At 43.7% G+C, this 25809-nt stretch overlaps 3 protein-coding genes across 3 annotated transcripts; all 3 read right to left on the reverse strand.

The window, feature by feature from the left end:
* Nucleotides 1-295: 295 nt before the first annotated feature.
* On the reverse strand, nt 296-6734 carry LOC120643776. The gene is made up of 4 exons (XM_039920248.1): nt 6628-6734; nt 4639-4734; nt 3636-3731; nt 296-3082 (listed from the first exon to the last, which is right to left on the reverse strand). The coding sequence occupies exons 3-4, from the start codon at nt 3680-3682 to the stop codon at nt 949-951; spliced, it is 2181 nt and encodes a 726-aa protein (XP_039776182.1). The 5' UTR covers nt 3683-3731; nt 4639-4734; nt 6628-6734; the 3' UTR covers nt 296-948.
* An 8604-nt stretch (nt 6735-15338) lies between these two features.
* On the reverse strand, nt 15339-16154 carry LOC120645375 (ATP-dependent DNA helicase pif1-like). Its single transcript, XM_039922166.1, has one exon. It carries the CDS (start codon nt 16152-16154, stop codon nt 15339-15341), a length of 816 nt encoding a protein of 271 aa, XP_039778100.1.
* Nucleotides 16155-24733: 8579 nt separating this feature from the next.
* LOC120645376 (translation initiation factor IF-2-like) lies at nt 24734-25354 on the reverse strand. The gene has a single exon (XM_039922168.1). The coding sequence runs from the start codon at nt 25352-25354 to the stop codon at nt 24734-24736; it is 621 nt and encodes a 206-aa protein (XP_039778102.1).
* Nucleotides 25355-25809: the final 455 nt, after the last annotated feature.

Below are 25809 nucleotides of genomic sequence, written 5' to 3' on the forward strand. Positions count from 1 at the left end.
GATCGGCAGGCCCGGACAAAGAGCTTCTCCCACTTTGGTGTTTCAAACTGAAATGTGACATCATCGTGGAAGTGCTGCAGCTGTGGTAGCTCTTGGAGGTAGATCCTTTCGATGTTTGGGAGTGGAGAAGGTGCTACGGAATAATCAGGATGTTTGTAGAAGATTGTCTTGAGGTTGGAGCAGAAAAGAATGATCAGAATCTCCAGTGAAGGCAATGATAAACTGCATGGGAAAAGTTTCTCCAGTCGGGGGCAGTGCTCGAGATGAATGTGTTTGAGTAGTTCCAAAGAGATCAACTTAGAGTATGCCAGATCACTAGGCTCGACCAAGCTTAGTAGGTTATTCAGATTGGAGAGCAGGAGTATCTTTAAGGATTGAAATACCTTTGGAGTTAATGTGCTGCTCTTCTGGCCCTGGACTATTTCTTCCCCTGCACCTTCGGAATGGATTCTGAATACTACTTCCATTTCATGGCAGTGAATGAGCTGGCATTCTTCAAGACACATCATACTATAATTGAGTTCGGTAAAGCATCTGATAGAAGAATCATCCCAATGAATATTGACTTTGTGACAGAGAGAAGATGCCTTAATCCATGCGGATACTGATTGTTTGCAGATATCTCCACATGACGTCGTTTTGGCTGAAGTTTCATCATGGGCACAATGCTAGACACCTCAAAAGAATGCACATCAAGATAAGGTGATTGCTTCTGGATCTTGGTGCATATCTCACTTTTGTTCTTCGGCTCCATGCATCTCACACTGCATGGTTTAACTTGGACACAGAAATGCTGAAGGAACTGTCCTTCCTTGACTAACTTGTTAGCAACATCTGAGTTGAAACTATGAAATATACCGGGGTCATTGATGTTGATCCGAGCAGTATTGTTTCTTTCCTCCCTATGAGAATCTCCAGCTGCACAAGTTCTCTGCTGGCAAGGTATCTTCAAAAACTGATTATCATCACTAGCAGAGTCATCCAAATAGAAAACCTGGGAAACCTAACCACCTGATGCCATGGGAATCTCTTGAAACATTGGACATTCAGAAGAAGTACCATCCTGAGTTGTGGCAGATTTGGGAGGCTGGGAAGGACCTCCTCAATAGCTGTTCCTGAAAGATCAACGTCCTCCAATGCTCTAAGATCATCACTGAAGTTCACTGTTTTGAGCCTGCTGCACCCACGCAAGGACAGGCATCGAATCCATGGTCCAGAGAGTGAGAATGTTCTCAAGTTACAGTGCCCATGGATTTTGATATCTTCCAGGGACTTCCATGTTTCAATATAAAGATCCTCAAGGTAAGATAGTAGCTTCCAGAGATACTGAAGCCTCAAGCTAACGCAGTTGTAAATATGTAGCTCTCTGAGGCATTTGGCTTCGGACAATGACCTTGGGAGTGACCTCAACTTCCTGTTGTTAATTAGCTTGAGTGTCTCCAACCTTTGCATTGCTTCAAACGTATCCTCCGCAAAATAGGTAATCTTAGTCCCCTCGACATGAAGGACCAACAGATTGGATAGTTGGACCACCGAATGAGGCAATTCTTCGAGTTTGGAGCAATTGCCAAGAATGAGCTCCTCAAGGCTTGACATGCCATCGAAGAATTCAGAAGGCAGAGTAGAAATTTTGGACCCTGATAGATCAAGGAAGTGCAGTTTGCTTTTATTTCTGCCATCTTCTCGGGTTAGTACGAGTAAGGGAACACTATTAATATCAAGGACTTCAAGGTTCTCCAAATAGGAGAGCGGTCCTGGAGTTTCATCCTCTGATGTGAATGGTAGTAGAGTTTGGTCCTCAGAAGTAGGTGATGCTGGTGGAGATTCGTCCTTAAAAGTAGGGGGTTGTGGAGTTTGTTCCCCAAAAGAGGATGGTGAAGAAGTTTGGTCCTCAGAAGCAGGTGACGCTAAATTGCCCTCCCATGTATTTTGTAGTGGGCTTTGGGACAAGGTCCTGAGCATAACGTAGCCTCTGAGAGAGAGCAAGCGGAGATTCACTAGTTGACACAACCCAGGAGGCAGATGAAATATCTCTGTGTAGGACAAATCTAGAACATGCAAGTGGCTGTTCCACACTTTGTGGAAAGGAAAGGCTTCTATCGATGTGTTGGTGTGACCTCTCAGAACAAGGGTGGTCATGGCCACCTCTCTTGGAATAATTGGTGTTTGTTCCCCCCAACCCCTGCTCACATGCCTGCCACGTCCATCCAGGAATGAGACCCATCTCAGCTGCTTGCCCTTGTCGTCAAGATCATATAGCTCAGCTTCCTTGAGTCGAGGAACACCCTCTCGCGGACGGAGACGACCAAGAACCGGGGCGTGGTAGTACTCCGAACTTAGGTTAAACCACCTGCTGCTGGTTGCCTGGCGTGTAGCCTGATCTATGCGGTGGCTTCTGTTGCACACGTCCCGGGACACTGCTGAGATGAGCCAACGGTTCTGCTGGTAGATTGATGGGCGTTTGCCCGGGCCCACTATGAAAGCCAACACATCCAATGACACGGGAACCTGCAGATTTTCTACCAGCAGCAGATACTTCTTCCCTTGCAAATATCCTTCTCTGACCATTTGGAGTAGCGGGGAGGTACGAGGTTGATGGCCATAGTCAGGGTCCCACTGCACAGATGGATCCGACGACCCGAAAATCTCCACGTACTCCCTCCCCAAAGCCTTGAACATCAGCTTGTCGGAGATTGTTGAGCCGTAGCTCCTGTAGCTCTCTTCGCTGGCAAGTTGCATGAGCTCCCGAAGCAGCGGCGGCAGTATCTCGCGGGTTGCTGCCTGTGCCATCTCCATGAGGACCTCAACCGCCAGCCAGTGCTGGGCGGCGCTGCAGCCTGCTGCCACGGCAGGGGTGAGCAGCACACGAATGGTGTGCTCGTACGGGCCGTATAGGTCATTGCAGCGCTCGGACAAGAGCCTTCTCAGGGTCGGCGCAAACGAAGCCGCTGCTCCCATTCCAACGTTCCAGATCACTGGATCCTCCTTGCTCCAGTCCGCCACCTTTTCTTCCAGTGCTGGTACTTGACTCCACGGAACATATTCACCTATCCTCTCCAAGTATACGTGGTCACCAGGAATCCTTCAAAAAAAAAGGAACAACAAAAAAGAAGATATATTAATAACTACATCAAGTTCCAAAATGGCATGTACTTGTGATTAGTGGTAGCAAAAAGCCGTCTCCTTTAGTAGGATGGTGATGGTATATATGTGTCCAATCGGTACATGATGGTCAGTCATGTGATAGTGATCAGTAGTGTGTATACTCATGTACGGTATATTGAGTCGACTCATGTGTATCCTTAACTATATATGTGCTAGCATTCTTTTAATTCTAATTAATTACCGTACGTTGCTATTGTTCCTCATTCTTTCTAATCGCGATGCACGACACGATAGATGAACTATAAGCTGGAAATTTGGGAACCATTATTGTTGGTGGAGTAGCGTCCACCTACTTTGACACATCAAAACATTGTTAAAGTATATTACATTATTACTATATACTATCATGGCATGTCACAAACATAACTGTGAGCGAGGTGTAGTCTTTATCTTTTCACAGAGCAACAACAGAGGGAGTACTATACAATTGAAACCATGTAACAAGATTAATTTAGGCAAGAAATTAATACCTTCCATTTACAAGGTCATCGACCAATTGAAAAACAGAGTCAACCATTTCCAACCAGTGCTGGCTGATATGGCGTGGATTCTTAGCTTAATCCCACCTAAAAAAAAGATGCAAAACTGTCACGTTGACGAAATGTATCCAACGTCCAAAATCATGAATAGTTTTTGTAGAAACCATTAGAGAGAACGACATATGATATTTTGTATTGTAATTTCACGTTGCAAACGCTGGCAAGAAAGGAGAACCAGGATTGTTGCCAATGGAAAATTAGAAGAACAGAAACTCTTCCTTGCCGCATGGAGGGTAAAAATGATAATTCACTATCAAAATCCACTTTTTGGAGCTGGGAGTACCTTCTAGCCAAATACCTCATCTAATCAGCTCCAGCTCCAGCTCCAGCTGGAGTTTAGAGTGGACAAAAGGTGGAGCTAGAGCCATACCAAACATGCCCTAATAAAGGCCTCGAGATATTAGTCCTGGGTGTTAACACTAACCAGGACTAAAAGATGTGTCTTTAACCTCAGTTAATTAGGACTAAAAGGTTCTTTAGTCTCGGTTGGTCCAGGACTAATGATCCTCTAGGTTATGTCAAAAAGGAAAATATCCCACCCAAAGTCAGAAGTGCTGTCTAGGTAGAGTGGCTAGGATTTATGCGTGAGCTAAAAGGTCTTACTGTTGACTCCTGGGTGCGGAATACTTCCTTTTTTTTTTTTTGCCTTACAGGCCTTTTAGTCTCGGATCATTAGTGCGGGTTCCCACACACGGGACCGAAGGGGGTTAGGTTAGGAACCAGAGGATTACATTTCTGTAGTAGCGTTACATCTAGTCATCATATATTATAGTGTCATGAGGCACAGTTTAAAAAACAACGCAGTGACAAGAATGTATTGACTTAAGAAATGTTTCTTCATTGATAATTTGGACTCAAAGAAAATTTTGCATTTCTAGGAGCAGTGGTTTATTTCATTAAGCTTCAGTGCTGTAAGGACGTACTATACCCATACCATGTATTAACAGCCAAGGATGCCATATCAGAAGACAAGCCCATGTATAGCTAATAGCTGCGAATCTGAGACTGCACAGGTGATGATGGTCCTAATCTGCCAGAAAAAAATCAGAAACTTATTTAGTTACATCAGGTTCATAAATCAAATTTCTTAGAAGCTTTGAGGGGAAGAAAATTCTGCGACGGTGCCCCACAACACCCCTTGTGTGACACCGCCCACGTTTCCGACGTTGTGTTGCAATTCAAATAGTCCCGTTCGGCATTGTCTTTTTCATTGCGTTCAGTATAGGACTTCCTCCGTTCCAATTACGTAATAAGGTCATTTTAGCAAATTCAGATACATAATTTTTACCATGCATATAGATAAAACTATGTCTAGATACATAACAAAAATTATGTATCTAGATTTGCCAAAATCACCTACAATTTGGAATGGAGGGACTATTACCTTACACAAACTAGTACTGATTTCTTATTTTTCCTAAAAATTAACTCCATTAAAAAAATAGCTACTCCCTCTAATTGTAACTAGGTGATACCTCGTGCGTTGCTGCGGGATTTCTTAAATAAAATTTTAAAGGGAAATTTGAAAGTAGAAACATTAAGGTGATTGTATGGCAACATTCTTTTCAAATGATATACATGAAAACATGTTAACTTTGTTGAGAGAGAATTGAACGGTGGCTCAATGATTGATCCTCCATGTATTTCTACTGTCGGAATTTTGTAGAGTGGTACTCGCAAAGACTAATAAATTCCATGAATGGATGCTATTAGTCACAGAAAATTTGTGGAAGATATAAATAGATGATATGGTCCTAGTGGATGGTGATGTGGCATCTGATATAGTGGGTTCGTATATGATGTGAATAACTTGCATGTTGAGAGAAATAGAGTTAATGACTCTTAGTGGGTGCCATCTATAAAGGATACTAGCTAGGTGATTCCCCGCGCGTTGTTTGTGGGATTTAATAGAGCTTTTCGATAAACTATGATAAAAAATACAACAATATTTTAAATAAAATGCAATGGAGAGCATGTAGTAAGACAAATAAACACTTAGATCGAGTTTGCTAAAAACAAAAGAAAATGATAGATTTTTTAATAAAGAAAAGCTCGTATGAATGGTGCATTTGTAGAGATTACATTGAAAGCCATATGAGAAACTTCTTGGATGAAAAATAATAAATTTTTGAGTTATTCTTTGATTAGAGAAGAAAGAAACGAGGAAGACATGTATTTCATGGACATAAGACATGCACAAAATTGATTGGATGGTTTACAATAATGAAGGTGATGTGGCTAATTCAGAGAACAGAGAAATAGTAATAAATCCTTATGGATCCCAATAGTGATGCACATGTTGACGTGGCTTTATGAAGTAATTATATATATTCTAATTATTTTTATAAATGAATAAACTTTTATAAATTAATGCTAGTGGATTACATAATCTGTTGACGTGGATAACAAAATGCTACTGTAGTACATTTTAATTGCATGTAATAGTGCATTGCTGAGATAGACAGTTTGCATGTTGAGAGAAATCTCTAGTGCAGACCAACTATATAGTTTTTATAGATATAAATTACAAGTCCACATAGATTTATCTTTAATTGTCAATATGCTAAATTTTTATATAGATAGACAACGTATATAAGATTTTAATGGCATTACTAGATTCATTATGACTCTATTTTAAGGCATAGTTTTTCATTGAAGATAATATACACATATGCAGCATATGCCAATAGTTCACTTAGTACAAACTTCTTATACAGAATTGATTGTGTATTTGCCTGAGCTCATCAAGATACTCACTATCTGCAAACAATTTCAGCATGGAAGCACAATTAACTACAACAAACCACTACAGAGACCTCTTAGCTACATCATTCAATTATTTCATATGAATCAGCACACCAATAACTCTACAATATTCTTCTAGCCTTATGATTAATAGTGGATCAATTTTATTGAACTGTACCTGGATTGTCACGAACCACCATTTTGACTTCCAGGTGAGGAGACTGTCAATGTGAGATGAGATGGCCGCGACAAATTGCAGAAATGAACAGGCGTGAGAGAGATGAGGTGATGCAATGCAACAAAAATAACGGCCACTCTCGTACAGGAAATATATACAACAAAAAAGTGAAAAAAGCAGCAAACCCAGTGGATGCTTTTCTCCTTTAAAGCTGGATGCATGGACAAGTAAGGAATGCATTCTGTTTTCTGAAAGCCCGGCATGCCATATTCTGAAGCAATGATGCATACCACAAGCAAGGATCGGGGCACATACTCTTTCATTTAGGCTAAAGTAAAGGTATGGAAAACGCTAAAGCAAAGAGGAAGAGTCAGATTATGCTCAAGCAAAGAGGAAGAGTCAGATTGACCGACTCTGTTTTTATCGGCTCAAGCAGTCTCCAGCGCATGTGGCGTCATCTTCGGCGAGGGTGCTGTGATCTGCTTTTATCTGCTCTGTTTCCACTCCGACGGGCAGGGGCGGAGCTACGTGTACTCGTCCGTGTCAGCGGACACCGACGGCTGGCTGCAAAAGCAATAGTGAATTATTGTTCTATACTGTTTACCAAAGGAGTAGACACCAGTGTCCTGTAGAGCTGACAACGGTGGCTCCACCGGCTGACTTTGTGTAACACCTCCGGTGTTTAGCACTATTTTAACACGCAATTAACATTTAATGACCAAGTTAATTAAATTGGGCTTTTCATATACGTATATGCATATGTGAATATGTGCTAGTGTACGCGTGCGGTGACATATAAATCGCAGTAATTTTCAAATCAATCCATTTCTGCATGTGAAATTGAGTAGGCACCTTCCCTTGTCTTAATAAACAAAGGACTAGTTGAGAAAACAAAAGTTTGCACATGATATGATAAGTCATTCAAACTACAGTTTTAGGAAATTCAAAATAATTTTTAAACCATAACTCAAATGAAATTTCGCCCAACACAAAAGTTGAAGATCTTTGAATTTCCTACAACTTTGATGTTCACTGTTTTTCGAGTTTCAACACAAAATTTAAATCAAGTTGAGTCAAACCTCGGTTGACTCTCTCTCCTCTCTCTCTTTCTTCCTTCTCTCTCCCTCCTCTGTTTCACTGCCATGACAGGCAGGGCAGTGCCACCTGAGCCCTGGACAGGCAAGCTACTGCTGCCGCCATCACCAAGCGCCTGCTGATGCCGCACGCTTGGCTGCCGCGCCCCGACGGCCACGCCCCGATGGACGCTCGACGACAACCGCGCGCAGCTGAGCTCCCGCACGCACACAGTTGACCAAGGAGCATAGCAGAGTGGCATGCCTGCTGCCGCTCGTCGATGCTGCTTTGCCGGCTGCGCTCCTACTCGTGGCCTTCCATGATGAGCACACCAGCGTCTAGTCCCATCACCCATGCGATGCCGCGCTCTCCTCGCTGCGCCCCTACCCAGCTCGATGAGACGATGTGCCCACGCCGCACGTCATGGCGCACGCGCCTGCCCGAGCCGCTGCCCACGGCCGGCCTTCAATGCCGTGCGCCACCGACACCCCGCACCTCTCCCTGCAGCGCCTTTCCTCCCCCTTTTGCTGCGCAACAAAGCCCCCTCCCCTCTGCTCTCCACTCTCTCCCTCCCCCAGAACAGAGCCGAGCTTTCCCCTGTGCCCAGGAGCACCCGACGGCGCCATTGCCACCGTGCGCCCCAGCTCACCGTCGAGCCCCCTTCTCTGCCCCTCCTAGCCCCCAATGGACCACGCAGCGAGCTTTCCCTCGCCGCGGTGAAGCTCTCCAGCCCACCCATCGCATCCCAGCCATGACGGAGCAGTACCGCCGCCACCAACCACCGCCGCCTTCCCCACTGTCCCACCACCGACCCCTCTCCCGGCCGCCCCCAACCTCGATAAGACCCTCTACGGGTAGCCCTCGTTGTCCTCGAGCTCCTCCCCCTAATTCCCCCCGCCGCCGGCGAGCCTAGGCGCCAGAATCCCGCCGGCCCCCGCCTCCCCTTCTTCTTCCTCCGGCCAAGGGCCTATGTGCAATTTCTTTTTAGATTTCAGAGGGTGTACTGCAAGATTGCAGGGACCCCGGTGCAAAGCTTTAGTTCTTGTTTTCATTCTTTTCAGTGAACTTGTAAACTCGTTTAAAAATCGTATAAAAATCATAAAAATGTAAACTTAATTTATCTGTGTTCCTTGCAGCTATATCTACAACTTTTGTTACATACACTTTTTCTTTTGATTAATAGTTTTTGCTCTATTTAAAATACAAAGAAAATGTAGCTTCTATTGTATCTCAAGTTGTATCCACTGAATGTCTACCATTTTTGGTCAGTATGTTGAATGTTAGAAGTTTAGTCATGTGTAAAAGTTTGGTGGCCAGTTGACACTCCTAGCTATACGTTTTATTTAGGTCTTGATGTATGCCTAGAATAAATATTTTTACTTATCCAAGTTTTTCTGTTATGATTCATGAGTTGAAACTTTTGCAGTAGCTTTATCTTGGTTCCCAGTTTCTACAGAAAAAGGTTGAGAATTTTTAGTTAACCCAACTGGACCAAATGATTTTTGGTAAGGAGAAATACATTAAATCAAGGAAAATAGGTCCTATGTCTGGAAAAACATGATATTTTGACCATAGGTCTTTTATGTTCACCTAATCACTCTGTAAAAATTTGAGGCTCAGTATCTCAGTATAATAGTCTATATAAATTAATCTTGATCTATGCCACTATAGTTTGCTTTATTTCTCATGCCTTGTGTATTGCTTAGTTAAATCCGAAATTTTTACAGAAGCTTCATAATAGGATCATCAACACTCAGTTTAAGTTTCATTACCAGTACTTGCATAGTTTGGCCTATACAATTTAATCTTGATTCTAGTAGTAGCAGCTTACGCTAGTTTTAATGATTAATATACTTGATGAAAATGGCTGAAAATTTGACAGCAAGTTTGTACTCATGTAGTGTACTCTGCATAAAAATTTCACCTTCAGAATTTATCCCTAGTAGCAGTTTTGTTTAATCCATGCTCACTTTTGAATATGACAATTCTAAAATTACAACTCCCACTTGCTTAATGAGTTTAGTGAAATTTCTTAACTACTCAATTAATGAATGCCCATGTAATGATAGTAAGGTTATTCCATAGTTATAACTTGAGTGGTGTTGTAAATAGTTATATACCTTTTACCATCAATACAACTCATGCATGAGCATTTCATATAGATACGGCTACTCTCGCTAACGGTACGTACGAGCTGGTGCCGGAGTCCGAGAGTGAGCAGCATGAAGCTCAAGTGAATCTAACTGAAGCCACTGGAAACCCGAACCAAGTTTCGGAAGAGCCCAAGGCTAGTTACGCCCAGGAAGGCAAGCCCCGGAGCATGACCTATTACTTTCAACTTTATGCCACTTATTGTTTCTATATACTTGTGCATTTAAGTTTAAAGGAGTTGATTGAAATCTTAGTTGCATGATCCTAGGTACCTATGTTTGAACACTAGTATGTGTAGGTCGCTAGATAGCTATGCTAATGATTCGGTAGAAGTCGAGTGATTTCCTGTCACTCGCGAGCGTATAGGAGTTGAATGTTTACCACCTACTGCAATCATAAGGCTCACGGCGGGATCATGGGACCCCGTCGGTTTAGTGACAATGTACTAAGGCCGCAGTGTGTGGTAGTGGTTGTTAAGCATTTGAACGTACCAATCACATGCCGAGAAATATGGTAATCGGTAAACTTAAGTACCTAATTGGACCGGGGCGTGGGACATACCACCCCACCGTCAGCGGGTGCAGAGTCATCGTACTTGTAGTCGAGGGCGGTGGGCTTGTCCCGCGAAACGAGACGAAAGGGGAAATGTTGCGTGGGTGACTTCACTCCCCATACGTGTGAGTTAGATTTGCCTTGCAAGGTTAATAAAATCGATTCGAATCGTTCCGCCGCTCACAGACAATGAGACTGTTTAACACTTTTGCCACATAGAGTAAGGCGTGGAACAATGATGATGATGAATATGGTTGATTGATGAAAAATAATTATTTTTCACCATGTATGCTATTGGATAGAGCTCACTTAGAAGGGTTAATTGAACTAGAATTTTGAAGCTAAAATCGGAAATTAAGGATTTACTCTTAGTTGCTTTTCGGCGAAACAAACCGTCCAGTCAAAAGTCTTACATGTCTAGGTAGTGGGCTAAGTATACCCATAGTCGGGTAAGCCTTGCTGAGTATTAGTATACTTAGCCTTGCTTGTGGCTCAACTTTGTTTTCAGGTGATACATTTGAAGATCAGATAGCTAGCTTGATTTGGCCTTGTACTTTACCTCCTGGTTGGTCGGTGGAATGGGACCGGACTCCGGCCAACGATGACAATGCCGAGTGATGTCATGTACGGGCTTCATCATGACATATTGTATCGTCGTTTAGAACCCGATCGTCTTAGTATGCATATGCTACAAGGAGAATCTTCAGACGATGAGGGTAATGAAGTATATGCTGCTGAATTTGTATGGTCATTTAGTGATAAGCCTAGCACTTGTACTTCTTTAAAGCCGATTTCTAAAAATCGGCAAGATGAGATTAAATTCACTTTTGATGTGACAAAGTGTGATAGAATTTTTGATGAATTGGCAAAGCTTGGGAAGATTAAGTTCTCTCACACTATTCCATCAACGGAGGAATTGAAGCGGCGTGCATATTGTAAGTTACACAATACTTTTTCTCATGCCACTAACGATTGCAATGTTCTTCGTAGACAAATACAATCGGCTATAAATGAAGGACGATTGGTTGTTTCTGCGATGCAAATTGATCAAAATCCTTTTCCCGTTCATACACTTGAGTTGTCAAATCCAAAAGTATTGATTCGGCCGCATCAAACCGAATCGACTAAAGGGAAAAATGTGGTGGTTGGTGAGGAAAGGCATGAGAAAAAGGTGCTGCAGAGCAAGACTCCTCGAGTTGCAACAGAGGCTTCAACGCTCGGGGGGCAGGACAAGGAAAAAGGGGCCGATAGCGAGTTGACCGGTCTGACCGGTTCAAAAGGCGGTCTGACCGGTCCGACCGGTCTGACCGGTTCTAGAACTGGTCTGACCGGTGCGCCTAGTAAATCTGGGAACTCCTCCAAAATCAAGGCAAGGCCGAGTTTTAAGGAACTCTTGGCCAAATATGAGAAGGAAGGGAGTGCTCAGAGACAGAAGGGGCGATCAAGCGAAGTTAGGGATACGGGATCATCGTCAAGACATCAAGAGCAATCGAGTCGAGGTAATTATACTTCATCTAGTGGACCGATTGCTCCATGGTATTGCTGGTATCCTTACTTTTATACACCTATGGATTATAGTAGGATGCATATGCAATCATATTATATTCAATATCCTCCTATATATCCAAATCATGCATTATTACAAAGACCGATTGTTGCTAGCAATAATCCGGTCAAACAAGATGTTGATTGCAGCAAAGAGAACGAAAAGAGCAAGGAGCAAGATTCAAAGTATTTACAGCCGAGGTGGTGTCCCTCAGGCTTGTCTCATACTCAGAAGCGAAGGCTGCAACGTATGCGCAAGAAGGAGTCAATGGAACAACAAGTGGAGGCCGTGTCGAAGACGTCAGCGATAGTGAAGAAGGTGTGGCGGCCCAAATAAGTTGTTTCAACATCGATTTGAGCAAAACATGGCCGATAAATGTTTATCGCCTTTACTACAAAAAATAGCCGATGTAGTGTTAATTATCGCCCTTAGACAATGTTGGCTCAGAAGAATGTTTTTTGGCAAGCAAGCTTTACCAAAAAACACGGGGACATATGTTGACAGCCAAAATTGGCACCAACCGGTCTGACCGGTCGAGGTACTGTGGCCTGTCCGGCAGGGACCGACCGGTCTGACCGGTAGGTCTGACCGGTCCAGGTAGAGTCCGAGTACAACTAGGGCTTTTCATAGATTTAGATCTTGTAATAGGATTTCGTGCGGGACAAGTCCACTCACCCTATAAATATAAAGGGCCACGGCCAATTGAGACATCCAATCGATCAAAATACATCAATACATTACTTTTCTTTATGTTTATTGCCTTTACTTTTGTCTCTAAACCCTAGCTCCTTCTAACCCTTTTCTGCTGTTCTTCCTTCGTCTCTGCGATGTCTGAAGGCGTTCTAGGTGGTCTGCCGATCCTAGAACAACCCTACGCGCGTTTGCCCTGACGGGGTCCCTCCTGGGCTAGCGTTTGTCGGATTTCGCCATTCTGCACCGGCGAACCGGTCTGACCGGTTACCCCGACCGGTCTGACCGGTCTGAGCATCGGCGCTGCAAATTGTGCCGTCGTTCGCTGCGCGATCAAGCGCGTTCGTGTGTTGGCCCTAGATTGGCGCCAACAATTGGCCCATTACCAATAGACACTCTTGTCTCAGCGCTCTGAATGACGGCAGTTGCACACGTATATATCCTTCCACATAGGAGTAATGGCCATAGTGTCGTCGCCAAAATCAAAGTTGTCATTCCACCCATAATTCTGATGGAATCAATCAATCCACGATGCGGGGGGAGCGCAATGGAATTTGAAGAGGAACTTCTTAAGTAAGTTTTTGTTTCGTTTGGCCAAATCAGCGACACCAAGGCCACCTTTTTCCTTTGAGAGACTGACTTCATCCCAAGCAACTTTGCATTGCCCTCCCCTGCATTTATCTTAACCCGTCCAAAGAAAAGCTCGCTGTTTCTTAACAAGGGAGTCAATGGTATCTTTGTAAAGAAGAAGAGAGCTCATGGTGTATACCGATTGAGAGGCAAGAACAGAAGTTACCAAAAACGTTCTGCCTATCTCGCTTAACAGGTGGCCCCTCCAGCCTGCTAAGTATTTGTCAGAAGCATCAATCATAGGGAGGAAGTCACCAGTAGAGAGCTTTGAGGTGGATAGTGGCAAGCCAAGGTAAGGCTGCGGAAAGGAGCTAGATGGGGTAGCCGAGAATGGAAGCAAGAGAGCTGGCACGACCATGTTTAACTGTAATAAAAATGGCCCATTAGGCCATAATTGTAATTTTGGTGATTGAGACTAATATGTGTGTCAAGAATGAATATTTGCAGGGTTTTATCTATATCTATATCAATATTATAAAGAACCAAACCTTTTGAAATAGCATTTTACTAAAAACATCCCCTCCCACCTCTCACACCGGCTCCACTGCTCAGAAAAAAAATTCGTCATCCGCACGCACGACAGGGGCTAACAGTGGGAAAAACATCGAATCTAAAATGCTTCCTCGCGACCCGCTCGCCCCAAAAGTCCAAAACCCTACGCGAGGAAGGCACACCGCCCGGAAGGCTAGGAGTACGCGGCACGCCGGCACAGCCGGAGGCCGGAGGCCGGACCGCCGAGCGCGTGCCGCAACCTGTCATGCTGTCACCTGCGAGCCACACAGCCACAGCCACGGAGGCAACTAGGCAAGGTAATTAGCTTCGTGCTTGTACAATTGAGATACAAGATAATCTTTTGGATGCTATCCTAGTCACCTACATTGAGCCAGATGATATATTGGAAACTTTCATGGCCATGAAAAAAGCGTAGACCCGAGAAAAAAATAGTATTGTACCTTATTTGAACTATTACTAGTAAGGTGCACGTGCGTGTTTTAGAAAAACCAAATAAAAGAATTATGTTACAAAAAAATGTATTCATAGCCACATCTACCATTAGCTTGTGGATACAATATTTAGTACATTGTTCGATACAAATTTACCCAAAATGAAAATTTTGAGATATACAGATCATATGGACATGACCATACATACATGCAACCCATTAATGACATCGCAAGAATTATATAGGAGGGTAAAGGTAAGAATAAAATATTTGCATTGGTCATATCTTGATTGTAGCACATCTTTTTTTTCCAGAAAATCCACATATGAATGCCACATCTAACATACATATTATAAAAATTTAATGATGCAGAATTTTCACACCATGTCGCCAGAATTTAATTTCCAACTCATATCCCATTTATGATGGACTCCGGTGTCACTGCAAACGATAAAAGTTCCATTAAGTAAAAAAATCAATCAGATTGGCCCTTTCAATTTATAATGTATTAGTGATAACCAACATCTACACTAAAAAAAGGATATATCATATGAGATACCTTCATTTTGAAGATCGTAGAATATCTCTGAAAACAATATTTTTGGTTCTTCTGCCGGTGGGATCAAGATCTTTGTTAGGTTTAGCTAGCATCCATGTAGTTGAACGTGAAACACCTCTTGATAAGGCAACATATAGCTGTCCATAAGAGAAAACATGCTCTGGAAGATAGATCCCAACATTTGGTATAGTTTGACCCTGAGCTTTATTTATAGTCATTCCAAAACTGAGTCTTATTGGAAATTGTTTCCTTTTGAACTTGAAAGGTAGTGAAATATCTTCTGATGGAGACAATGGAATCCTTGGTATAAAAACTCGATTTCCAGCATGCTGTCCATTTATAATTTCACAATCAATTGCATTGTCTTCAAAAGCCTTCACTATAAGTCGAGTTCCATTGCACAGTCCATGAGGAGGATCCAGATTTCGAAGAAGTATGACAGGACAGTTCTTCTTAATTTTAAGCTCATGCGGAGGAAGACCATTTGGAGTAATTGAGTTCAGAAAATCAAGAGGATAGTTATTAGTTGAGTCATCATCTACAGAATCATGACTGTAGTAAACCTTTTATTCTCCAGAAAACTTTGCAATCATCATCGCGTTGAGGCTATCAACATACTCATTTCTTGTTGACAAGATAGCACGCTCGCGCATGTAACTGACGGAGGTGTAGTTGTTAGCTAGATCAGGAAACACATGATCGATGAGAGTATCAATAGACTGATCATCATTATACTCAAGCATAATGTCATCGGGCAGATCCACATAATCATTTGGGAAGGTCTTTTCTGTTCCATCACCAATTCTTAACAGAAACTGCGAGAACCATACATCATTCTGTGCTCTCATGTTCTGCTTCAACCGTATTATCTTGATATCATCCCATATATAGGATTGAAGCAAGGTAGCGTCACAAATTTGTGCTCTAGTACCTCTAGCAACAACAGGTAGAACTTGTCTGAAATCCCCTCCAAATACCATTACTTTACCACCAAATGGTAAATCACACCCTGTAATATCCCGTAACGATCTGTCAAGTATTTCCACATCCTGCCTTCGTGTCATCGCAACCTCATCCCATATAATTAAAGACGCCTCACGCAATAGTGCCGCAGTACCATTTTGTTTGGTAAAGTTGCAAACAGAATTATCTTGAAGTTTTATGGGAATTTTGAACCTCGAATGAGCCATACGACCAGCAGGCATGATGGATGCTGCAATACCGGATGTAGCTATAGCCACTGCGATGCGGTCCGTAGATCGAACTTTGGCCAAAACAGCCCTGTAAAGATATGTCTTGCCAGTCCCACCAGGACCATCCACAAAGAAAACTTTTCCTTTATTTCTGATGACATGATCAAAAATTTTGTTAAAACCTTCCATTTGCTCAGTATTGAGAGACTCGGCTAATTTAATATCTTCATCAGATACAACAATTTTCCTCTACTCAATTAGTTCCATATAATAATCTCTATTTGTCTCACCTGTTCGGCCAAAATTTTAATTATAAGTACAAGTATACAATAAACAATAATAATAGCAACACAGCATCGCAAATAAAGTTGGAAAAATATATTACCAGACTGATGCATATGTGGCAGGCCGTAATTTCTAATGTCTTTACTCATCGAGGAGAGAATATCTGCGATGTCCCTAAGGACAAATTGTTCAACACATGAAGAATTTCCATGAACACGCACATAGTCCTCAGCCATTGATTCGAAATGTTTATCCCAGAGGGTACGAATGTTTGTGTGCTCGCAGAAAACCATAATTGTGGCAAACATTCTTCTGAGAGCACATGGCATTTGAAAAGCTACTGCTTCACTAAGTGCATTATCGAGTGACCTATCTATTTCAACAAGACCAAGTTTCTCACAGCATTCTCTAAAAGTAGGACTCACCACACCACGAACTGTTCTGATTGATATGAATGATGTTGGACCTCGAACATGATTTAGAAGAACTGGAAGATAGAATCTTTCGCCCTCAGATGGGTACGCATACACCAAACTTCTTTTTCTAGTAGACCAAAATTTTTTGGACTTGTTCCATGTATAATGTTATGGAAATTCCCTATATAAGTATATTCGAGCATTTGGATCTTCACTGTTCATTCTGAAGAATTCTGTTAGCATCGATCTTTGGTTCCTAGCGCGTTCCAGCACATCTTCAAGGTTATCGTCATCATTGAATGGGACCATGTGCATGCCAGGAAGATGAACTTGCACCTGTAAAACATGGGGATACATAGAAAACATTGGAAACCTATAGAGCCGGTATATTGCTTCAATAGATGTTATACACCGTGCTTTACTGTACTATTTAATTTCATTTATCTCTATCTCTCCATTCTAATCTTGATTCGCAACTGCGAATGATGCAAAGTCTGTGCCCTTGTATACATATTTATAAAGATACTTGCAACCTTTGATACTGCTTGAAACTTCAACATTGATGTGGCAATTATATCTCATCAGGAGTGTTGGATTATATGGTACAACCCATCTATTATCCAACCATTTCTTACGCACAAATACCTTGTGACCATCATTCCATCTTCTGTATATATGATATGCATCCTTTCCTTGCTCCGTGGTCTCACTGAACTATTTAGGGTATCTGAAACGGCATGCACCATCCTGCATGCAACCACATTTTCTATTAAGAACACCACAAGGGCCATGCATCATATGTTTGCAGACAAGTTCGTGGAGAAGAGGGTATTTTTTTTCATCCGGAAGTTCTGCTGAAATATATTTGTCAAAATCATCTGGCCCACTAAGCTTTGAACTGCTTTCCGTTATAAGCAAGAAATGATCATGCGGCAAACCTCTTTTCTGAAACTCGGTAACATGTGTCCAAGCTGCCACTTTTCCCAAAGTACCCCTTCTTAATAACAAAGTCATAAAAATCAATGAGTTTTGCATGATAAACCCTCGCCACAATATCTGGTCTATCTTGAGGTGTCTATCCAGGCAACAAAAGTTCTGTGATCTCTGGCCAGTAGGGATTGCAAGTCATGGTTAAAAAGTAATCTGGCTTTCCATATTTAGCAACTAATGACATTGCATCCATGAATCTGCACTACACATCTCTATCACTTCCAGGAAAATTCTTAGATCAAACAACTAATTTACCAGCCTTCAAACCCCTATGCTCAACGGCAGCAAGGGTGTCCATTATACCCTGTCATGAAAAATAAATCCACTTGAACCAAACAACACATATAAAAAAATCATAGGAGTACTAATAAATGCTAGTAGTATAATTAATTATACCTGATAGAGGTCAGCTCTAATAATTTTTTGGTGTTATGAATTGGAGTACCAATCTAGCCGCATACTCTCTATTTTGACATACATAACCACTATCCATTGCTGAAAAAGCCTCCCACCATGAAAGAATATATTAAAAACTTCATCCCGGATCTGCATAATATAGCAATAATACTCCCTCGCGCTGACATGCAAATGTTTTCCTCCACCTCCTATTTTTAAAACTTGAACAGTAATAATAATAAATAATTATATAATATATACTTTATAATTAACCAACATGAAACTTTTAGAAAAAGCATCCAAGACACCATGTATAAAGTTTACCTCCTTCACCGTCTTCATCCATGTCGTCATCACAGTCACCTTCTTCCTCACAAATATCTTGAACTGCACATTTAAAAATTCATATTTAAAGCACTTTAAAAATGATAGAAATATGATGGAAAGTAAGGAAAAGTGAAGTCTTGTGGCCGAACCACCGGCCCAAGACATCTTACTTGTTGTTTCTACATGTTTCCGTTTAACACCCGATAAACATGTCGCTTGAGAATTACCCTTCGGAGCATCTATTTTCAATAGAGATATAAATGTACGTTACTATATTACCAGATTTAAACTGAAATGAGTATAATATATGATATATTAACCAACAATTAATACTGTAGATGATATACCCTCAGTTTTTCGCTTTGTATATTTCCGTCTAGATCGCGGAAAGCGTATTGTAGGTATTTCCTCCAACAATATACTCTTGTCCTCCCAGCCAGTCTCACCACCGAGATAAAGGATAGGGTACGCTAACGGATCATAACAACCATGGTATGCCCGTATAAATTGTGCCCCCCAGAATTTGGAAAAACCATAATACTCCGTTTAAATTTATTTTTTTCATCAGAGCCATCCTGCTAGATAGCTGCAATTTGGTCCATAGCAGGTGCATTATATCTTCTCTGATCAACAGAAATACTGGTATTCAATTCAATCTTCAACTCGTCAAAATTTTGCATCTGACCCACATTCCTGAAGACACGAACATACGGATTGTTCTCATATATTCGAAGAATAGCCCTAATCAATTTTGAATCAAGATGGGGTGATCTTTTGATTCTTTGTGATAGGGTCTCATTAGTGTCATAGAAGTACAATTGCATATGATGGGGGCCTTCTTTCCCCGGTCTCAGTTGGTCCAATCTGTGATAAATTTGTCCGTGCACTTTGAAAGTATATATACCAGTACATACACAAATTCGTATAAAAATATATAATTATTAAAATCATCAATTTAAGTAAATTTAAATAGACACAAGTGCCGACTATATCAGTAAGTTAAGATATGCAAAATCATTGATTTAAGTAAATTGCAATGAACAGAATATTGGCAAGAAATAATCACCAGCGGCAGTAGCGACCCGTTGATCCACAGTAGCTCCAAAGCTAGTGAAAGAGAAATGTGAATTGAAGTACTATATATTTTTTCTGAAATACAGCGCATCTCTATCCGTTTGACTAATAAAAAGTCGACGCAATTCATCAGGAACTGGTGTGTTGACTATATTAACCTTTCCTTGCCTACAACAAAAACCTGGTCCCTCCCTTGGAAATCTTATAGCACCGCAATACTCGCATATCGGAACCTTCTTCAATACAAGAGGGTGAGCGGGCAAATCTCTATATACTCGATCGTAACAATCATTGTCCAAGATTACCACATCTAGATCCCGAGTAGTCTTGAAATCAATGTCTGCATCAATACGTTAGTCATGTACTTAGATTTTATTGATGCACAGTAGAACACTAAATGATCGAAATAATAATGAGCACAAACCATTATTATGGTAGACTCTTGCTTCATCATCTACGAGAAAGTCACAGTCAAAAACACTATCATCTGGCGCTCTACAGTCCAGATCTTCCTCTGTAAAAAACCCTTTTATTATTTAAATATATATTGTTTTTACGTCTGAATCAAGTAAATGTGTTCTCATGCATAAAAGTAATTACTGGATACCTTCTTGTGCGGCTAACATCTCATCATCTAGTTCCCGAATACCAGAGTCAAATACTGGTTTTCCACCGTTCACACCTGGTATGAAAAGCACAAACCGATCAGAATGACTTAACCCAGATTGTTATAATAATAATAATAATAATAATAATAATAATAATAATAATAATAATAATAATAATAATAATAATAATAACCTCTTGTAGCACTCCAAGTGATAGGGTGTTTAGAAATGCTGGCCTCGTGATTTTGCGAGCAAGGGTTCTGCAACCTCATTTGGCACGCATCCTATTTTTTTTGCCTGTTAGCTTCACGTCTGATTTCTGTTTACGAATTCTTTCTTGTTTATCAACTGCGGACATGGCAGCATAAAGTTTCTTTTTTTCTTTCTCTTATAATTTCTGTTGGTGTATTTTCATCCAAGTTTCTCTTAAAATTACTGCGAGTGATGGTCAGAGGCGTTTGTTCTCCACATTTCACTGAACAAGAAAATAACTAAAATTACTACAGAGCCATATAACCATTACCCATATAAAAATTGTAATCATATTTTGTACGGGTTAGTCAATTACTACAAGAGCCATATAACCATTTTTACACATATAAAAATCTAAATTATTGAAAATCCAAAAAATAATGCAATATGTACCTTTTTTCAATTTATCTTCCACAGAGTTAGGTGTGATCCTAAACAAATTATTGGAAGCACAGATAGCCTGAGGTGTTTGTTCTTCATAGTTCACTAAACAAAAAATAACCTAAATTAGTATGAAGCTATATAAAAATCTCAATTATTGAAAAGCCATAAAATAATGCTATATGTATCTTTTTTTTAGTTTACCTCCCACAGATTCAGGTGTGATCCCGAACAAATTATTGGAAGCACAGATAGTCTGAGGTGTTTGTTCTTCATAGTTCACTAAACAAAATAATAGCCTAAATTAGTACGAATTTATATAAAATTCACAACTATTGAAAAGCCAAATAATCAGGCTATATGTAGCTTTTTTCAAATTATTTCCCACAGATTCAGGTGTGACCTCCAACAAATTTTTGGAAGTACAGATAGCCTGAGGTGTTTGTTCATGACAGTTCACTGAACAAGAAAATAAAAGCCATATACCCATATTATATGTACCTTTTATCAAATTGTTTCCCATAATTATCGGGTGTGAGCACCAAAGATTGTTTGAGAGCAAATAATGGGTCAAGATTGACACAAGTGTACTTACCTAACGATGGGTTTCTATTGACAATAACTGTATCTACCATGCGGAACACTTCATGGATGGGTACAGATATGGGAAAAAGTTGTGTCAAACCTGTCGAAAAGACAAATAAATCACTATAAATCTATCATATCAATGGAAACGTGTTTGTCGGACTGAATAATTTTTTATTACAAACAAAACGAACCTGATGCTGGTAAAACAGTAGCAATCTCATCATCTTTGGGATCACCCAACGCACAACGAACTTGCTCAGTCTTCTTGTGGGCGTAATTCTCCCTTCTTTTTGCATTCCTCTGCGCCTTTTGCTCATCTGTCAATTTTGCATACCTATCTGTCCCTTTGTCGTTTTAGATCCAATGCTGAAAGCCCTGAACACAAAAAAAACTCACTGAGCACTATCATTTCCTACGAAAAAAATCACCGAAATCAATCTAGTCTAAATACGACCTGCATCAGATGAGTTTGTTGCTGTTGTCCTCGATCTCTTTGCAACAGAAGATTCAAACGTGTTTGTGACATCGGAAAGTGGACGGCGCAGCTCCATGGGACTGCACAAATTCACCGGGGGGCACAAGAATCAATCGTGTATGTGATATACATCACATTATATAAGAAAGCATCAAGATGTATATACATACCTAGGGATCACTGTTTGGGATGTACAGTCATCATGTAGTCGCTTACTACCGCAACGGCCCCCTCTGTCCATCGATGATGCCAGAAGAGCACCAAGGTCCACGCACATTCAATGTGCTCCCGGAAGCGGCAGCTCCCCTATCCCGCTAGGGCTTGGCACAGCGGTAGCGGATCGACAAGTGCAAACGCAATTACTCTTATCTGCATGAGCAGGATGCTGCTTCATCAATCTGTATATCTCGGAGAATATGGAAAGGAACATAGATATCTCTCATTCGATGTTCAGCGTGAATCACCATGTTCAGCGTGAATCATAAGTCAAGCACATGGATAAAAAAACAAATTGGAACCACATGGTCGTCAAGTGAAGCACAGCCTCGTGCAGTGCCCAACAGCCATGGTGGCCGGCGTCGCCATGCGGCCAAATCGCCGGTGATGTAGGGCATTATAGGGACCCACTACCGGACTCGCCTACTTTGCCGAGTGCCAGAGACACTCGGCAAAGGCAGGAAAACACTCGGCAAAGAAGTCGCCGAGTGTAGCACTCGGCGAAGTGCACACGGTCTTTCTTCTACCGGCGAAGCCGGCTATGCCGAGTGCCATGCCGCACTCGGCAAAAAAAATGAAACAGGACGGCCGAACGGGTGAACAGGACGGGACGGGGAGGGGAACTTTGCCGAGTGCCGGACTCGTGGCACTCGGCAAAGATCCAAAGTTCGCCGAGTGCCAGATCTGCAGCACTCGGCGAACTTTGAAACTTCGCTGATGGATCTTTGCCGAGTGCCACGCGTCTGGCACTCGGCAAATCAGTTTTCCAGTAAATAGAAAAATGGTTGCTTTGCCGAGTGTCAGGCTAAAAACACTCGGCAAAGCTTCCTGTTTTTTTGTATTTTTTCTATTTTTATGTAATAACCACATTCATCATCACAAAGAAAGTATATATACATTCCAGACAAGCGATATAGTATATATAAGGCACATCCATCACAAATATCACATAATAAAAAAGTTTGGAGGGTGTTGGAGAAAGTTTTTGTATTTGTTTGCCGAGTGCCAAAGTAGACACTCAGCAAAGTTTAGTAAATGCCGAGTGCCTGGTCTATTGCACTCGGCATTACAATATCTTTGCTGAGTGCCCCAAGCTCACACTCGGCGAAGCATGTTTGTGCCGAGTGTTACCTAGCTGGCACTCGGCAAACAATAACGGTAACGGCCGTGGAAAAATGGGAACATTCGTGGCAACGGCGTAACGGCCTTAGGAACTGGCGTGTGCGGGGCACGTGACAGAGTTTGCCGAGTGTCGACTGTGGGGCACTCGGCAAACAAAAGCAGCCCCCACCGTAACGATCGTCTGCGGGTGGGTGCGGTGCACGTGACGGTATTTACCGAGTGTCAACTGGCCGGCACTCAGCAAAGTGTGTCTTTGCCGAGTGCCAACTGGCCGGCACTCGGTAAAGAGATATTCCGCCGAGTGCCAAGTGCCAGTTGTTCGCCGAGTGCATGTTATTTGGCACTCGGCAAATAGTAGCTTTGTCGAGTACTCGAGATTCTGCACTCGGCAAAGAACCTGTCACTCGGCATACATGGGTTTTCCGGTAGTGAAGGAGTCGGGAATAGAGAGGAGGTCGGCGGGGTTCAATTTTTCTACTTACCACAGGAATTCAGATAGGCACCCCGACCTCCTGATGACCTTCGGCTCGCCGGGCTTAGCGCAGCAGTGCCCTAGAGAAGGCTGGCCGGTGGACCGCGCCTACGCGCAATGGGGATGGGCCGCGCCGTACCCGGCGGCGTCGCGGCCGCGGCACAGTGCCCCGTGGCGGCGAACGAGCCGCGCTGAACCCGTCCGGAGGCCGCCCGTTGGCCGGCGGCGGTGGATCGCGCGTGCGCGTTGGCCGGCGGCGAACGAGCCGCACTGAACCCGTCCGGAGGCCGCCCGGTGGACTGTGCCTGCGCGTTGGCTGTAGAGGCCACGGAGAAGAGCGCAACAGGGCTGGGCCGCGCCGTCCCTGCCGGCGTGCGTCGCGGCCGCGGCGGCGAACGGGCAGTCGGGCACACAGCCCACGACCAGGACGCCGGGCGACAAGGCAGCCACGCGTGGTGAACGCCGAGAAGTTCGCAGCCGCCATGGGGAGGGAAGGCAGCGGGATGGGCGAGCGCGGCCGCGTCGGCGTCATGATTGACCAAGGCGGTAGACGCGGTTGATGTCGTGACTGACCAGGCAGGCAGGCAAAGTTGATTGACGCTGTAAACAAGGAAGTAATTGGAACCTGCCAAAAACAACAAAGTGGGGACGCGTGGTGGGTGGGGGTGGGGGGGGGGGGGGGGGGGGGGCGGGAGGTGACAAAATATTTTTGGTTTGGGGAGATTCATTTTGCATCTTTCAATTTCCACTACTACAAAACATGGCTTTGTTCCTGTACATTTGTCCCGGTCGTTATTGGACCCGGGACAAATGAAAGCTTTAGTCCCGGGTCTAAAGTCTAGCAACCAATAAAGAGTAGAAAGAGACATTTTATCCCGGTTGAAGACTTCCACCGGAATAAAATAGTATCCTTTAGTCCCGGTTGGAGTCACCCACCGGGACTAAAGGATTTAGTCCCGGTGGGTGACTCCAACCGGGACCAAAAGATTGTCTTTTGTCCCGGTTGGAGTCTCCAACCGGGATAAAAGAGTTTCACGGGCGTGGCCTACCTCTCATTTATTTAACTCTGTCCCCTCTCTTATCTCTTCGACTCTTCTTCTCCCTGGCATCTCTCTCCCTCGAGCTTTCCTCCTCCCCTGCCTCCTCGATCCAGTCCTTCCTCCCTCTCAGGCGCAGGCGGGGGCGGCGAGCCGCGCCAGGCGCCGGTGGGGGCGGGCGCGGGCCGGCCAGCCGCCGTTGCCGCAGCGCGCGGCCACGCTGGTGGGGGCGGACGCGGGGCGGCGAGCCGCGGGAAGCGCGCGCGGCTGCGGGCCGGCAAGCCGCGGCCAGGCGCCGGCGGGGGCGGGCGCGCCCGTGTGCGGGCCGGCGAGCCGGCCAGCCGCCGCCGCCGCAGCGCGCGGCCAGGAGGCGCGGCCACGCTGGTGGGGGCGGACGCGGGCCGGCGAGCCGCGGGAAGCGCGCGCGGCTGCGGGCCGGCAAGCCGCGGCCAGGCGCCGGCGGGGCCGGGCGCGCCCGTGTGCGGGCCGGCGAGCCGGCCAGCCGCCGCCGCCGCCGCAGCGCGCGGCTAGGAGGCGCGGCCACGCTGGTGGGGGCGGACGTGGGCCGGCGAGCCGCGGGAAGCGCGCGCCCACAAGGGACGCTGGCGACGCGCCCGGCGAGCCACGCGGCCAGGAGGCTGCGACGCTGGCGGGGACGAGGCGCGGGTGAGGCCCAGCAAGCCGCCGCTGCCGCGCGCGGCCATGCGCAGGGCGGGCACGCCCGCCGCCGTGGGCCGGTGAGGGCGGCATATGTTTTTTTGTTTTGTTTTTTTGGTTTGTGACTGTTTTGGTCAATTCTTGTATGATGAATCAAATCAGTCTCTTGTATTGTGAATTAGATTTTTGCTATTTTACTTGTGTGATGTGTGATGACCATGTAAGATAAGAATGTTTCTAGCTTCAATCTGAAATTTTTTTCAAGTGTGATTGTATCTTTGTGAGGGAGTTGAGCATGTTTTTGTGATGGAGTGATGGAATTGGAGCTCGAGGAGGGAGGAGCCGGTGGTGCGGAGCTCCGGCGGGGGACGCAAATTTTTTTTTTTCCCGGTTGGTATTACCAACCGGGACAAAAGGGTGTCTTTTGTCCCGGTTGCCAGATCCGGGACAAAAGGGTTCCCGCTTTTGTCCCGGCATGGCGTTCCCGGTTGGGAAACCGGGACAAAAAAGGTTTCCCAACCGGGACAAATCAAGGTTTTTGTAGTAGT

This window comes from Panicum virgatum, chromosome 8K (genome assembly GCF_016808335.1).
Source record: "Panicum virgatum strain AP13 chromosome 8K, P.virgatum_v5, whole genome shotgun sequence".
Taxonomy (NCBI): Eukaryota; Viridiplantae; Streptophyta; class Magnoliopsida; order Poales; family Poaceae; genus Panicum; species Panicum virgatum.